The sequence below is a fragment of the Bufo bufo genome, chromosome 6 (genome assembly GCF_905171765.1).
Source record: "Bufo bufo chromosome 6, aBufBuf1.1, whole genome shotgun sequence".
Taxonomy (NCBI): domain Eukaryota; kingdom Metazoa; phylum Chordata; class Amphibia; order Anura; family Bufonidae; genus Bufo; species Bufo bufo.
In genome coordinates, this window is record NC_053394.1 from 83950230 (window position 1) to 83967646 (window position 17417).

General features: G+C 45.7%; 1 protein-coding gene across 2 annotated transcripts in view; it reads right to left on the bottom strand.

Moving 5' to 3' along the window:
* PAPSS2 (3'-phosphoadenosine 5'-phosphosulfate synthase 2) overlaps window positions 1–12210 on the bottom strand; it is a 103141-nt gene extending 90931 nt beyond the window's left edge. Inside the window, exon 1 of one of the 2 annotated variants that reach the window (XM_040437387.1) lies at window positions 12032–12210. In XM_040437387.1, the coding sequence (XP_040293321.1) occupies window positions 12032–12043 (12 nt within the window). In that variant the 5' untranslated portion in view covers window positions 12044–12210. The remainder of the gene's footprint in view (window positions 1–12031) is intronic. The other variant, XM_040437386.1, reaches the window with a different exon arrangement.
* Window positions 12211–17417: the final 5207 nt, after the last annotated feature.

The following is a 17417-nucleotide window of genomic DNA, read 5'->3' on the forward strand; positions in this document are numbered from 1 at the left end:
GGGAAACAACCACATATAACCGCATGATGTACCCCTACTATATAACATTCAGCTGCTGCAGAACCTCTTTCGGAGAGAAAAGGAAGCTTCTGTCTAGCATTTACTGATTAATATGAAGCTTTATATAGGTCTGCAACATCAGGGGCACAGTACTGCATTATATACTGTGCTAAGCGAATATCACCACCATAGGGCAAATACAATAACTGCGTATTATAGGACAGTGCCAATAACAAGCAGTAAAAATACATATTTAAACAAGCGCATAGTGTACTCAAAAGCAGAACTCACCCACCCCACATGACGCCAATGGCTTTGTCTGGTGAAATGTGACCTGTAATATCAAGCATGGGTTTTCCTTTTTGGATTGATTTGCTAAATAACTTTGCCAATGGAAAATTCCATAGAAGTGTTTTATAATATTACACTCTCATTTCCCTGATCACTTCCTGTACAAGTAGGAGGTTCTCTGTCTGCAGAATACAGACTGTCCGCTGCTCCTCAGGGGTCGGCAACCTGCGGCACTTCAGCTGTCGTGAAACTACAACTCCCAGCATGTTCTGTTCACTTATACGGGAGTACCCAGAACAGGCGGACAAATGTGCATGCTGGGAGTTGTCGTTTCACAACAGCTGGAGTGCGGGAAGTTGTTGATCCCTGCCATATACATTAGATGAAAGTCACTTGAGCCTGTCAGTTTTGATGCGTATGGGGAAGTCCGAATTCTTCTCAAAAGGAAAAGAAGGACTGGCAAACTGGATATCAACATGTCAAATCCTATGTAAGGCTACTTCACACTTGCGGCAGGACGGATCCGACATGCTGTTCACCATGTCGCATCCGTCCTGCGGCTATTTCGCCGTGCCGCCGACCGCCGCTCCGTCCCCATTGACTATAATGGGGACGGGGGCGGAGCTCCGGCCCAGCACGGCGAAAGCCGCCGGACTAAAAAACCTGACATGCAGTAATTTTAGTCTGGCGGCCTTTCGCCGTGCACCGCCGTGCTGTGCCAGAGCTCCGCCCCGTCCCCATTATAGTCAATGGGGACAGAGCGGCGGTCGGGCGGCACGGCGAAATAGCCGCAGGACGGATCCGACATGGTGAACAGCATGTCGGATCCGTCCTGCCGCAAGTGTGAAAGTACCCTAACTGCGGGAAGTGTTTGGGAGCGGATTAGTCTACTTTCACACTCGCGTTTTGGCTTTCTGTTTGTGAGATCCGTTCAGGGCTCTCACAAGCGGTCCAAAACGGATCAGTTTGTATTCTGAATGGAAAAGGATCCGCTCAGAATGCATCAGTTCAGTCTCCGTTCCACTCTGGAGGCGGACACCAAAACACTGCTTGCAGCGTTATGGTGTCCGTCTGATGAAACTGAGCCAAACGGATCCGTCCTGGCACACAATGTAAGTCAATGGGGACGGATCCGTTTTCTATGACACAATCTGGCACAATAGAAAACGGATCCGTCCTCCATTGACTTTAATGGTGTTCAAGACGGATCCGTCTTGGCTATGTTACAGATAATACAAATGGATCTGTTCTGAACGGATGCAGACGGTTGTATTATCTGAACGGATCAGTCCATGACGGATCCGCACCAAACGTGAGTGTGAAAGTAGCCTTATTCTGCTTTCCACACTGAAAACACATAAACACTCGTTCAATCCGGCAAGTATAGCAAGTTGACGGCTGGATGAGTGTTCGGTCAACAGCCATCTAAATCCTTGTGCACACAACTATATTTTGAATTCGTGTCTAATTCGTACTTTGAGGATTGCACACAGTCCCATTTCATTTATTTCTATGGATCCGCATTCTTATGTCCATTTTGCTAATGATAGAACATGTCCTATTCTGGTCCGCATTGCAGACAAATATAGTGATTTCTATTGACGAGAAAGAGAAAAATGCAGAAAGCACATGGAAGGTGTCCATATTTCGTGGATCTGTGGTGTCCAGACCGAAAGACGGATACGGTTGTGTGCATGAAGTCTAATGAGTACAGGCAGCTTTAGATAGAATTAATGATTTTCCTGACAGATTTGGAATTTCAAACTTCCTGTGATCTCAATATGAGATTACTTATACGGGGAGCACGTCCGAAGATCAGGACATGAAATTAACAATCATGTAGTTCCTTAAAATATGCTAATTTACACATGAATCTTAACATTTGGGAAAACTAGTAAAATGAATCCTCGGTCATAAGCCTTCATGTACAGAAGAAAGCTTGGATTCATTTGAGAACAGATGTGCTGGACGTTCCTGGACTTCTGCATCTTGTATTGAACAACGACTACTTTTTCTACCAGTAACCGTATAAGACATATAAAAGAAGTACTAAACCTAAAGGCAGGTTTAGACGGCCCGAAGGAGCAAGAAGGAAGCTTTTACATGCAGTGATCTCCTCCACTGTATGGGAATGTTGTCGCTCCTCCTCACACAGATTCTGGGCAGCAGATTGCTATTTACACAGCTTGATTTGCTGCCCAGAAATGATGATTTAGGTGTCCACACGGAAGATTGCGTCACCTGGTGAACGAGCGCATTCATCAGGTGACTTCCAGCACCTTTAGGCCTGTTTATACACTGGCCGATTGTCAGCCAGATCATTGCTAATGGGCGTTCGTAGGGTGATCTAGCAGTGTAATACCGCCGCCGATTACCTGAGCTCGTTTATTGGGCAATCCAGATTTTTTAGGAAGCTTAAAAATCATTATTGTCTAATTACGGTCAAACAAGTCACTATGAGGACTAGCGATCGCTCCTCCCCATACTGTGGAGGAGATCGCTACATGCAATAGCAGCGCTCTCCTTCACTAACGAGCAGGCGATTGCAGGGATGGAATGCTTCCTTCCCAACAATCGTCTGCAAAATCTCTTAATGTAATACAGCCCTTACACGAGCAGATTATCGCGAAAGAGCGTTCATATGAAAGTTCATCCCTGATAATCCGCCAGATAATCAAGCAGTGTAAATCCACCGTTAAATACCAGTGTTGTGAACATTTCAAGAACTTCTCAGTACTGAAGACTTCTGCATTGCATGGGATGGTGTAGACAACATAAGGTCTTGCACTCAGCAGACTTCCTGTCTAGTTCTCTTACTGAATGACACTTCAGACGGTTGATTGCATAAAATAATGGGGCAGAGTTACAAATTCTAAAATCTAAAATGTGGCAGATTATTGGGACAATTATCAGAAATGAACGTTTGTGCGAATTCCCAATAATTACCCCATGTAAGCGCTCTTCTGATCACCCAACAAACGAGCAAAATTCCTCTCTGTCTCGTGATCTGTCATTTCTGCGGCACAAAGAATAATCGGTGGCCAGACCATTTCCCTGTGTGCTGCCGACAATCGGTGAATCTGTATGGGGATGAATGATCGATTGCCATTTACTGCATGTAAATGCAGCTAACAGAGCTGGCAATGATCAGGGTTTGTACATGATCATTGCCCTAGGTATAGAGCCATGTAAATGGGGCCGTGCTGAGGTTTAACACTGACAAATGTAAGGTTAGGCACATGGGAAGGAACAATGCAAGTCACCCGTACATACTAAATGGTAAAACACTGGGTAACACTGACATGGAAAAGGACCTAGAAATTTTAGTAGACAGCAAACTAAGCTGCAAAAACCAGTGTCAGGCAGCTGCTGCCAAGGCCAATAAGATAATGGGTTGCATGAAAAGGGGCATAGATGCCAGTGATAAGAACATAGTCCTACCACTTTACAAATCACTAGTCAGACCACACATGGAGTACTGTGTACAGTTCTGGGCTCCTGTGAACAAGGCAGACATAGCAGAGCTGGAGAGGGTTCAGAGGAGGGCAACTAAAGTAATAACTGGAATGGGGCAACTACAGTACCCTGAAAGATTATCAAAATTAGGGTTATTCACTTTAGAAAAAAGACAACTGAGGGGAGATCTAATTACTATGTATAAATATATCAGGGGTCAGTACAGAGATCTCTCCCATCATCTATTTATCCCCAGGACTGTGACTGTGACGAGGGGACATCCTCTGCGTCTGGAGGAAAGAAGGTTTGTACACAAACATAGAAGAGGATTCATTACGGTAAGAGCAGTGAGACTATGGAACTCTCTGCCTGAGGAGGGGGTGATGGTGAGTACAATAAAGGAATTCAAGAGGGGCCTGGATGTATTTCTGGAGCGTAATAATATTACAGGCTATAGCTACTAGAGAGGGGTCATTGATCCAGGGAGTTATTCTGATTGCCTGATTGGAGTCGGGAAATAATTTTTTTTCCTCTTAAGTGGGGAAAATTGCAGTTTTTTTTTTGCCTTCCTCTGGATCAACCTGCAGGATAACAGGCCGAACTGGATGGACAAATGTCTTTTTTCTGCCTTATAAACTATGTTACTATGTGGACATAGCTCCATATTTGCCGTCTAAAGATGAACCAAATTTATCACGGCGGCTCTTGATGTTAACGCTTGGCCAGACACTATTGTTTAACGTAATACCACCTGTTGATTGACTTACTTTTGTGCCAAAATTTGGGTGTATGTTTTCCGGAAGCATCATATTAGCCATCGCTATCTGATTGGTGGGTGTCCCACTCCTGGCAACCCCACCGGTCAGCGCTCTGGTAAGTGCTGCAGTCTCTTCCTAGCCCCGTGAGGTCAAATTCATTGGTCACATTGTTTATCTATGTGCAGCTCAGTCCCATTCAATCTGAATAAGCTTGGGCTGCAATACCAAACACGGCCACTATACAATGTAAGGCGCTGCGCTCGATACGCTGTGAAGAGGCCGTGGCGCTCAGGGGTGTCAGACCAGATATTGTTGACCTATCCTGAGGATAGGTACTCAATATTGTACTCTCAGAAAACATGGAGACAGTGGATTATTCTTTGTGGCACATATACTTCATAAATAGCTCCTATTACAAGGTCTAGGTGCAGTCCCATTAGTAAATATGTCCCGTTATCTTCAGCTAAATTATATTACTGTATCGCTTGAGGAAGTTTTCTTAAACTGCATAGATAGCGATTCCTTGATATAGTCAGAATATAGGCTGAATACTGGCTACTGCAAATGGCAACCTGTATTCTGCTGACACACAGATCACTCATTTATGACTTGCCCAACCAAAGTGGCATTTATTCATAGTGATCATTACCTTCAATCAGTTTATTGTATTTCAAGAATATCAGGTATGTCATCTCCATGACCTAATGGGCTGATTAAAGGTGCAGTCTGACATATGGATGTCATAGAGTGGTGTCCCCTGATTGCCCCCTGTATGGACCACAGAGGAGAGCTGCTGAGAAATGATGACCCTCATTCTGGCAGACCACGCCAGTACATGTCGGGCCATTCATTTAATTAGCTGGCGTGAAATACTACCTTAACCCAACACCAGCCAATGACAATGGCTGATCGCCGCGGCTATAGGATATACAAAAGCAGTGGTAAAGCAGGGATTTATTAGTACTGCCATGCCGCTTCACTTATGTGGCCTACAGACACAGAGGAGCTATATCAAAGCTAACCCAAAGGAAAATTGTAAACGTTGCTGATGGTGCCCAATTACATATTGTCATTCTTCATCGTCCTGACAGCCACAACTGGTTTGGTTGTTAACGGACGACTCCTCTACTTCGCCTTTGCACTATTTATTTATTTTTTTAAATCTACACCAAATTGGAAAAGGTATAGGATGGTTTTGTTGGGGGTTAGAAACCTCAAGTTGGAAATGTCCCTCAAGCTACATAGCAATGTCGTCAGTTATGCCTTTAGATGACGCCTCACAAAACTCGAAAGTCTGCCAATCATTTTCCTGAGTGGCCAGTTTGTACAGAGCCCACATGGCTTCCCTCCCTGCAGGCTGACAAACATTATCATTCCTGTTCCTCGTGGATTCCATGCAAATCAAGAATGCAGATACTGACCAAACAAGCTGGTCTACAGAAAGTATACAGAAGTCCCACCATTCTACAACTGACCACAGCGGTGTCGGACTGGGGTACTGATTCTGGGGGCCCACCTTAGGGCTGCTGCACACAAACGTACTTTTTTTCCATGTCTGTATCGTTCACTTCACTTCAATGGGGCTTCCAAAAAAAAAAATGACTCCATGTGCATTCCGTGTCTGTATGTCCGCATGGCCGTGGTGCAAAATGATAGAACATGTCCTATTATTGTCCACATTACAGACAAGGATAGGACTGATCTATTAGCGGCCGGCTGTTCTGTTCCGCCTAATGTGGAATGCACACATGGTATCCATGTTTTGTGGATCCGCAATTTGCGGACTGCAAAACATCCAACGGTCGTGTTCATGAGCACTTACAGTGATAACAGAAATATTACAGATGAAGTGTGATGGCCGACATTCACAGCAAACTGCACAAACATACATGTAGCAGAATTGACACATATATGGATATCCTGCACTTAAGTCAGTCAGAAACAAGACACATGCAGCGGACACCAATCACTCATTGGACACATGTGGCACACAATACACTTATACGTGGCTCACATGCCACTGACGCATATGTCACATACTGCACATACACCACTGATACATAGAACATATATAGCGCACACCAATCACACATAGGAAACACGCAATGCACACACCAAGACATTTTTGCCTAATCCTATTAAGTGTAGCACACTTAAAGGGGTTGTCTCACATCAGCAATTGGCATTTATCATGTAGAGAAAGTTAAAACAAGGCACTTACTAATATATTCTGATTCTCCATATTGCCTCTTTTCCATCACATTATACACAGCTCATATCCATGGTTTTGACCACTCTGCAATCCAGCAGCGGTGGCCGTGCTTGCACACTATAGGTAAAGGTGTTGGCCCATGCGCACTTCTAGCCTTTCCCTATAGTATGTAAGCACGGCCACCACTGCTGGATTACACAGTGGTAATAACCACGGATACGTGCTGTGTATAATGTGATGGAAAGGAGGCAATATGGAGTATCACAATACATTAGTAAGTGCCTTGTATTAACTGCATGATAAATGCCATTTACTGAAGTGAGACAAACCCTTGAACTCCTTTAAGCATAAATGTCTGGCATGAAATTTACCAAATATTAACCTCCTCAAATTGCACATAATCTACAGTATATTTAAAAGATTTGTCCTACCATAATGACCTATTGCCTATCTACAGGATAGGTGATAAATACCAGATTGCTGGGGTCTGACTGCTGGAACACCCACTGATCATGAAAAAAAGGGTCCTGAGACATTCAATTACATTACCGCCAATCTATGTACACAAGGGTCTTAAGACCACGTTCTCTTGATCATGGGGGTCCCTGCAGTCAGACCTAGGGTTGGGCGATATCCAAAATATTCCAACGATAACGATATTAAGAATTTTTACTACTAGAGGGTGTATTGCAGGCTGTAAGCAGAAGCGTTGGTGGTGCTCCTGTCCTGTCCTGCGCTGCCTCGCCTGTCATCTGATTCCGACGTCAGACGTCGGTGGGTGGAGACTGCATTATGGGAGCCTGCGTGGAGGAGCCGGGGTAGCTGCTGCGGGCAGCAATTGGTACGGAATCATGCTGGGGCGGGCAGCCGCGGACGCAGATTTGGAAGCGGTCAGCGCACATGACCGCTTCTATGACGTCACAAAATACCGCGGTTATTAGGAAAAAGCGATATCGCCATATTAATTAATTTTAATATATGCAAATTAACCTGAGATGAGTCCTGTACGTGAGATGAGTCAGGGACAGGACTCATCTCAGGTTAATTTGCATATGTATCAAATCGGGTTTTTTTACACAATAAAAGCACACAGAGCTATGGGGACTGGGTATTGCGGATGTGCTAGCGGCCATCTAGCAACACATGTCCTCAGCTCTATACACAAAATATACCGGTGACAGGTTCCCTTTAAATAAAAGAAATGCAAACATGAGCAAATGGTACAAACGGAGGGTCAGAACTAAAACAGAGGCATTAGGGTCACCTGAGGCAGGGTAATAGTGGGGATCCTGGAGCAGGGGTAACTGGAGAAGAGGCAATATTAGTGGTGCATTTAGAGTGGGGGCATCTGGAGCTGGGGCATTTATGGGGGTGCACCTAAAGCAGAGGCATTAGGGTCGCCTGAGGCAGCGTAATAGTGGTGATCCTTGAGCAGCTGCAGGGGTATTAGGGGGCAAATGGAGAAGAGGCAATATTAGGGGTGCATTTATAGTGGGGGCATCTGGAGCTGGGGCGCTTATGGGGCTGCACCTAAAGCAGAGGCATTGGAGGGGGGACCTAGGGCAGAGTCCCCCCAATGCCACTCTGAACTCTGCAGAGGGCAGCACACATACACAGATCTGAGTCTGCTATAAACAAATCCCCTATTTCCCCCTTACAGTCTCCTACAGCTCACTACTGTCACACACCTGAGAAATCAGCCCAGCACCGCAGAGGAGTCCTTCTCTCTAGCAGCCAGTTTTCTGATAGCAGGGAGGGCATGAGGATGGCCAGACATGTTCTCTCCTCCTTTACTGCCACCAGCCGGGAAGTTTAGAAGATACTGCGGGGCCTCCTGCACAATTTGCACCAGTAAGAGGCTACAATAATAATCTCTCCTGAGAAAGAGAAATAATTACTGCTCCGTCTTATCTCCGGGCGCAGGAGACTGGGGGCCTACCGAGGAATCCCCTGCCTCCCCGGTGGTCCAGGCCGAGCCTGGTCTACATGCTGTGATATTTCGCCATACTAATGAACGATCAGTGAGGACCTTAGGTTTTGTTCTCATCTAGTTTAGAGCCTAGGATGGAGGCAAATGTTGGGAAGATCTTCCAATGTATACCTACAACAGAAGGCAGAGATCTACCCCACTGTAAAGTCATGCCATTCATAGGCTCCCACTCCCACTATAAAAAACATACCTTTGTATGGAATAATATAGTCTACTAGGCTATTCCATACTGCAAAGAAATATATGTATGCCAAGATAAACCGGCCCAACAGAGGCCAGAAGGCCTTTGTCAGGTGAAAGGAGCCTTATCGTTCCATTTGGTATATTTGCCGGGAGCTTCTATTGGAGAATACACCAAACATAGGCTCTAAATATGAGGCAAACAGAGCCTCGAAAGCCGGCATTTCACCAGAAAGTGGCCAGATGCCATTATAGTCATTGGGATCCAGCAGTAAATGGCAGTATCTGGCCAGGCCGGATCTGGTGAACGCTGTTCCCTGCCGGATTCATTTAACGCAAATGTGAACCTACCCTTAAGAGGTTTTCCAGGAATATAATATTGATGGCCTGTCCTCAGGATAGACCATTAATATCTGACAGATGTGCGACTGATACCCTCACCCCCACCAATCAGCTGTTTCACAGTAGCTCGGCTGCCGCAACGGCACAGCTCCATCTATTACCGCAGCACTGCTCCCATTCACTTTAATGGTATCAGTGCTGCAGTAGCCAGGCCCGTCTACTACACAATGGAGCTGTGTTGTTCTAGCGCTAAATTCCGGAGCTACTCTGAAACAACTGATCGGCAAGAGTGAGGGGCGTCAGACTCCTGCCATTCAGATATTGATGGCCTATCCTAAGTATAGGCCATCAGTAATAAAATCCAGGAAAACCTCTTTAACGGGAACCTGTCACCGGGATTTTGTGTATAGAGCTGAGGACATGGATTGTTAGATGGCCGCTAGCACATCCGCAATACCCAGTCCCCATAGCTCTGTGTGCTTTTATTGCGTAAAAAAAACGATTTGATACATATACAAATTAACCTGAGATGAGTCCTGTCCCTGAGATGAGTCCTGTCCCTGACTCATCTCAGGTTAATTTGCATTTGTATCAAATAGTTTTTTTTATGCAATAAAAGCACACAGAGCTATGGGGACTGGGTATTGCGGATGTGATAGCGGCCATCTAGCAGTCCATGTCCTCAGCTCTATACACAAAATTCCGGTGACAGGTTCCCTTTAAAAACATTTCCAACAGGATGATCCTTGTAACCCACAGTGATGAAACTACTCCCCAAGCAAGGAGCTTCCCTGTCGCTTGCTCTATGTTATCTATGCAATAGGCAATGCTAAGGATAGGTTTTTCATTCATCTTCTTTATTTACACAGGCCAATATTGCTACGATTGTGCATATACAAGCAAATCATGGTGATAACGGCCTATAGGGTAGCTGACGGCTGAAAGATCATTTGATTATAGTCCTATTATATGTAGTTTCAATGAAGCAGAGGAGAGGAGTGACATCTGTGCGGCCACTGAAGGAAACAAAAAAACTCAACCGATAGGATCCATATCCCCATGTCCACTAGCATCTGACATCCCTGTGGTCATCAGATCTAAAATTGAATATCTATAGCAAACAATTGCTGGCGACATGATACAACTAGAGGAAACTGCCATGTCTTGTATGGAGGGAGATGGTAAAGGACACGGACGTTACAGTCATCTGCAACTTTTTCTGGTCGCAGAGTAGAGGACGTATTGAGCCACAAGGATCGCAACCATAGGGCGATGGCTTGTGCGGCGTACCCACATCATCATCTAGCTCTAGCCTATGTAGCCTGGCCTCTCCAACTCAACTTTAGGCCCCATGTACACCACGCTTTGCATCTGCAAATCGCACATCTGCATAAGACCCCATTCACACGGCCGTACTTTTGGTCTGCATCCGATCCGCATTTTTGGTGGATAGGATGTGGACCCATCCATTTCAATGGGTCCGCCAAAAATGCGGACAGCACTCAGTAAGCTGTCCGCATCCATAGGTACGTTCTGTAGCCCCGCAAGAAAGATAGAACATTTCCTATTCTTGTCCATTTTTCCGACAAGGATAGGTATTGTTAGAATGGATCCGCAAAAAAAACTGACGCAACATGGACGTCATCCGTATTTTGCGGATTCGCATTTTGCGGACCGTAAAATACATACGGTCGTGTGAATGAACTCTAATCTGGATGCGGTCCGTGCTGCATCCGCATTTTTTGCTGACCCATTGACTTTATACGCGGGCATGTTCTATCTTCTTGCGGAACGCACATGGATCATCTGTGTGTCTTCTGCATCCGTATGTCGTTCCGCAAAATAATAGACAATGTCCGCAAACGCAGACTACAGACCCTTGAAAAACAATGGGTCCCCAAATAAAATGTGGACAGCACAGGAACTGCATCCGGATACGGTCGTGTGAATGGGGCTGTAGAAAGAATCACAAAAGAAATGAAAGAACCGGTCGTCTCTTTGGGTTTGTATTAATATTATGATATGGGCCCAATATTATTACAATATATGTCTCACTTACTGCGGTTAGTGGACCGCTACTGTCTGTGTACATCTAGCCCTGGGATCAGCAACCTCCGGCACTCCAGTTGTGGTCAAACTACGACTCCCATCATGGACATTTGCTTGGCTATTCTTGGAACTCTCATAGAAGTGAATGGAGCGTGCTGGGAGTCTCACAACGGCTGGAGTGCCGGAGATTGCTGACCCCTGGTCTAGCTGCTCCCTAGTTTCCTCAAGGACCACAAAACTGAAAAAAAAAATTTTTTTAAAAACGTTCAAATGTTACTTCTACAAACCCAAAAAGCCGCTTTGCCACCCACATCATGACACCCATAGGATCGACTCAGCTTTCCTAGAATCCAGAATGGCAAATCTGTTTATGCAGAGAGGACAGGGAACGGCGGACGGCATGAGCAGACAGGAAGTCTGGAGAGCTGAGTGACCACCATCTACACCGGTCATGTGGGTTGTCACCCAGCTTTCCTGAACACCATCACTAAGCAACCACTGACTCCATTTATAGCACTTTTTATCATTTGAGATGTAAACACTCTTTAATATTATCACCTAGGAAAAAGCTGCTGCAGAACCTCTTTGGAGCATACTGATCTGTCAATCACTGCTCAGCATTGTACCTAGACAAAGGAATGTAATTCTAGAGCAAAGTAAAGTGTGTGACACAAGTCTAAAGAAGAGAGAGTTCCTGACTCCAGATCGAGGAGGAGCTGGGTATCCAGAAGAAGAGCTCAGAAAGTTCCCTACCGTCTTGGACATGATGGCAGGAGCTGGGCTGATGTGACTGCAGGAGAAGAAGGAGCCAGGAGCAGGTCTGCAGGAGAAGAGTGTGCTCCAGGAGCTGAGCACAGAGGTATAAAAGGAGAGGGAGACACGTAGCAAAGTCCCTGGACCAACCTTTCGCCCCGTCCTCTCCTCCTCGGCTTCCCCGCCCCTGGATTAACCCTTGAAGGGCAGGCTGTCTGGAGGCTCTGAGAAGGGTAGTAGCAGGCAGAGGGCTGGGTGGGGTTGCCTCTCTGGAGCCTCCTCCTTACGGCTCATGTAGCCTCCCTCCTCTACAGCAAGCAGCCTGACAAGGAGATCTCCTCACATAACTGGGCAAAAAGTTTCCAGTATCCTGATATCAGGACAGTCAGCCCCAAACAGGGCACTTGCTCTTTATCCCACTGCACTTGCTCCTCAGGCTGTGCTATCGGCTGATGCCCAAGTGCAACTTTATAACCAGTGGGTGCCTGGGGTGCCTAGGTCCCACCAGTAAAGTTCATTATGGGGATACATTTATTTTATGCACTTATTGCACAGCGCTTTACAGACATCAGCATCACGCTGTCCCCAGTGGAGCTCACAATCTAAGGTCCCTCTCAGTATGTCTGGAGTGTGGGAGGAAACTGGAGTACCTTGAGGAAACCCTCACAAACACGGGGAGAACATACAAACTCCAGGCAGATGTTCTCCTTGGTCAGATTTGATACTAGGACCCCAGCGCTGCAAGGAACCAGTGCGAACCACTGAGCCACCGTGCTGCCCTTACAGGCAAATAGTACCTTCTCAAACAGTGGCAAGACACTACAACAGGGATGGGCAAACTGCGGCTCTCCAGCTGTTGTAAAACTACAAATCCCATCATGCCCTGCTGTAGGCTGATAGCTGTAGGCAGACTGGGCATAATGGGAGTTGTAGTTTTATAACAGCTGGAGAGCCACAGTTTGCCCATCCCTGCGCTACAAGATGTCTGATTATGGAGGGAGCGAGAGAAGGCAAGTCTCTGGGTAAAGGTTACAGGCTGACATGCCCCTATACCTAGAAGTCATCTCGGCCACCCGATGCAGCTATAATAATAAACTGGTTGAAAAGATTGCTAAATTATCTACCTAGGGGAGATTTATCAAACTGGTGTAAAGTAGAACTGGCTTAGTTGCCCATAGCAACCAATCAGATTCCACCTTTCATTTTCCAACGGAGCTGTGAAAAATGAAAGGTGGATTCTGATTGGTTGCTATGGGCAACTTAGTCAGCTCTACTTTACACCAGTTTGATAAATCTCCTCCTATGCATAGTTGTTATATGAACATAGGCTGGTTGAGGTGCTGTATGCTGCCTATCTATATGTAGTGCAGCCAATCTACTGTGCAGATGTGCCACTTGTGCAGCAGTGGAGGTCTAGGGGCCCACCTCGCTCAAGGGCCCACCAGGGGATTCAACTGTTCCCCTTTGGACAGTCTGAGCCTGCACATGACATGTCTCCAGCAATAATCATGTATTCTGTGCAATCTAGAGAGAATGTAATGTGGAGTAGAAGTGCAGAAAAGCGCCACCCACAGGTCCTGTTGATGTGAAAGTGGCATCACTGAACTCTGTTCCTGGTCGTAGGCGTCTAATAGATGGCTACTGTAAGGGCATTGGGTTGTGGAACCACTGCGCCAACTAACCAGTTTGACCTTGGGCTAGACCTGGTTGTCCCTTGGTATTCACCCTTTAATCCCTATACAGGGATGTGGACTTCACTGCAGGGAACCCAACAGCCCGCCACCTCTTGGAATAGTAGTGGGATCTGCAGCTGACCCCCGGGGTCAGATACACCAGTACACAGCTCTGAGGGATCAGGCAATACTCATGCGAATCTGCAAAACTAGTATGAGGACAGGGTAGGCAGCAAAGAGACAATACGGTAAACAGGCTTTGGTCAGGACAGACAGCAGAGGGTCGGAGTTGGACAGAAAAGCACTGCTTTACTGGTCATTCGGAAACTAGAAATCTACTAAACAGAAAGGTGCCTAAAATACCCTAAAGTGACCAGTCCTTGGCAGGAGGAAACTAGGGTGTGAGCACGCTGGCCGTTTAACAGATGGGAAGCACGCGGGTGTCCTAGAAACAGGCAAGGGGGTCTTCACAGAGCAGAGCAGGCTGCGGCCTGCAGAAACCACTTGGAATGCTGGTGGCCAGAACCAATGCTGATGGGTAAGCGGGTGACTGGCACACTGTGTCTGCGTCCTGAGGATGCAGATACAGGTGAACGCAATGGTGAAGCAGGGAGCCGTCAGGTCCCTGCTCTGACATTCACTGGCCTGTGCTATCCCCAGCAGCAGGGGGCGATAAAGTAACGCCATCTCGTCTGCTGGGCAGAATAAGAGAGCGCACCGACTGGAAGAGGATGATCATTCTCCGGCCTCAGCCTGGGGGATAACTACTGTATGGGAGCACAAAGGGGACGGGCAGGATTAGGTGTGTAAACATAGGCATGGTTTACTGTCTAATAACTTTACTGCAGTGCGCCTCGGATAGGGTCCCTGCTTGGGCTTTTTAAAAGTTGGGAGCAGGGACATAGCTATAGTGGAAGCAGGGGAAACAGCTGCTATGGGGCCCAAACTCAGAAGGGGCCCGCCCCGGGAGGCGGACTAAAAGATTTTATTGTCAGGGCCCCCTCAGCAGTGTTATACAATAAAGTATATACAATGACACTATATACAGTGACATGACATATAGTATATAAGTGTAGGAAACGGACGGACGATCTTGAATAGCCACAGGAATGAGGGTTGCACGGGAGGAGTGGGTTGCTGGGAAGGGGGTGGGGGTCCCATTCAGTTCTAGTTATGCCACAGGTTAGGAGGTAAGTACAATGTATCCCTATGGGTGAAGGATGCCACTATATTTTACAGCATGGCATATATTTAGAAGGAAGCCATAAGCGTGATGTGAACAGAGCCTACTTCTCATGTCTGAGAGTTTGCTACATTTGAATCCAGTGCTATCAGCAGCCCAAAATATTTCCATTAATCTGTTACAATGTATCACTGCGAAATGTATCAATCTGGAGTCCAGACTGTTTAGCTCCCAGAGGATTAACTGACTGGATGCAATTATATCTATGGGCAGATCCACTGCCAGTAACGAGCGACGATCAATAATATATCACAAGTCGATTGGCGCCTTATTTATCAAGATGAGTTTGCACAAATTATTGTTTTGTATTCCCCCCCCCCCCCCATTTGTTGGCAGCACATCCGCTGTTTACTCAGGGCGATGTGCTGCCAACAACCTGTTTTTCATGCCCGCCTGAAAGATACGATCAATGGTAAGTTTTATTGTTTGATCTCTGGCCGGGTTACGCTGGGCCATGATCAGGAAGGAACATTTGTACAACAATCTTTTGGGTGATCGTCCCCTTGTGTATGTGGCCCTTTAGTCAGTGCCTATAAAGAATCAATGCCCTCCAGACCATTGTCATATTTATTGGCACAGTGCCCAATTCTGTCAGGTGGTAGGTGTACGCCAGTGCGTGCTACCTGTGCAAAATTCATTTACATCTGTGAGGGCCATTTGATAAAAAAAAAACTTATTATGGCTGGTCACTGGTGGTAAAAAAAAACGTTTTTATAAAACGCGTCCATGTAACTGTAGATCATCATATCAATGTGAAATCTAAACCCTAAAATCAGAAAGAAGTTTATTGGGGGGGGGGGGGGTCGGGGGTCAGAATACAGTTTATTAATGTATAAGCAAATGTTCACCAAATGATGCGAATAGGCATTTCTACAATGGGCCACCCGTTCCGTTCCGCAAATTGAGGAAGGCACATGGGCGGCTTCCATTTTTTGCGGATCCGCGGTTTGAGGACCGCAAAAAACAGAACGGTCGTGTGCATGAGGCCTTAGGGTGCATTCACACGACCGTAAGTGTTTTGCGATCTGCAAATTGCAAAATGCAGAACGCACATGGCCAGCGCTATATAAGAAATGCCTATTTTTCTCTGCGATTGCTGTCCGCATCTTTTGCGGCCCCATTACAATGAATGTTTAATTAAATTTAAATTGCGGAACGGATGCGGACCCAGAATTATGGTGGTGTGAATGCACCCTTAGGGTCAAAGGGTTTTCCTGGTGTTTAACCACCTCAGCCCCCAGTGCTTAAACACCCTGAAAGACCAGGCCACTTTTTATACTTCTGACCTACACTACTTTCACCGTTTATTGCTCGGTCATGCAACTTACCACCCAAATGAATTTTACCTCCTTTTCTTCTCACTAATAGAGCTTTCATTTGGTGGTATTTCATTGCTGCTGACATTTTTACTTTTTTGTTATTAATCGAAATTTAACGATTTTTTTGCCAAAAAATGACATTTTTCACTTTCAGTTGTAAAATTTTGCAAAAAAAACGAGATCCATATAGAAATTTTGCTCTAAATTTATTGTTCTACATGTCTTTGATAAAAAAAAATGTTTGGGTAAAAAAAAAATGGTTTGGGTAAAAGTTATAGCGTTTACAAACTATGGTACAAAAATGTGAATTTCCGCTTTTTGAAGCAGCTCTGACTTTCTGAGCACCTGTCATGTTTCCTGAGGTTCTACAATGCCCAGACAGTACAAACACCCCACAAATGACCCCATTTCGGAAAGTACACTCCCTAAGGTATTCGCTGATGGGCATAGTGAGTTCATAGAACTTTTTATTTTTTGTCACAAGTTAGCGGAAAATGATGATTTTTTTTTTCTTTTTTTCTTACAAAGTCTCATATTCCACTAACTTGTGACAAAAAATAAAAACTTCCATGAACTCACTATGCCCATCACGAAATACCTTGGGGTCTCTTCTTTCCAAAATGGGGTCACTTGTGGGGTAGTTATACTGCCCTGGCATTCTAGGGGCCCAAATGTGTGGTAAGGAGTTTGAAATCAAATTCTGTAAAAAATGACCTGTGAAATCCGAAAGGTGCTCTTGGAATATGGGCCCCTTTGCCCACCTAGGCTGCAAAAAAGTGTCACACATCTGGTATCTCCGTACTCAGGAGAAGGTGGGGAATGTGTTTTGGGGTGTCATTTTACATATACCCATGCTGGGTGAGATAAATATATTGGTCAAATGCCAACTTCGTATAAAAAAAATGGGAAAAGTTGTCTTTTGCCAAGATATTTCTCTCACCCAGCATGGGTATATGTAAAATGACACCCCAAAACACATTCCCCACCTTCTCCTGAGTACGGAGATACCAGATGTGTGACACTTTTTTGCAGCCTAGGTGGGCAAAGGGGCCCATATTCCAAAGAGCACCTTTCGGATTTCACAGGTCATTTTTTACAGAATTTGATTTCAAACTCCTTACCACACATTTGGGCCCCTAGAATGCCAGGGC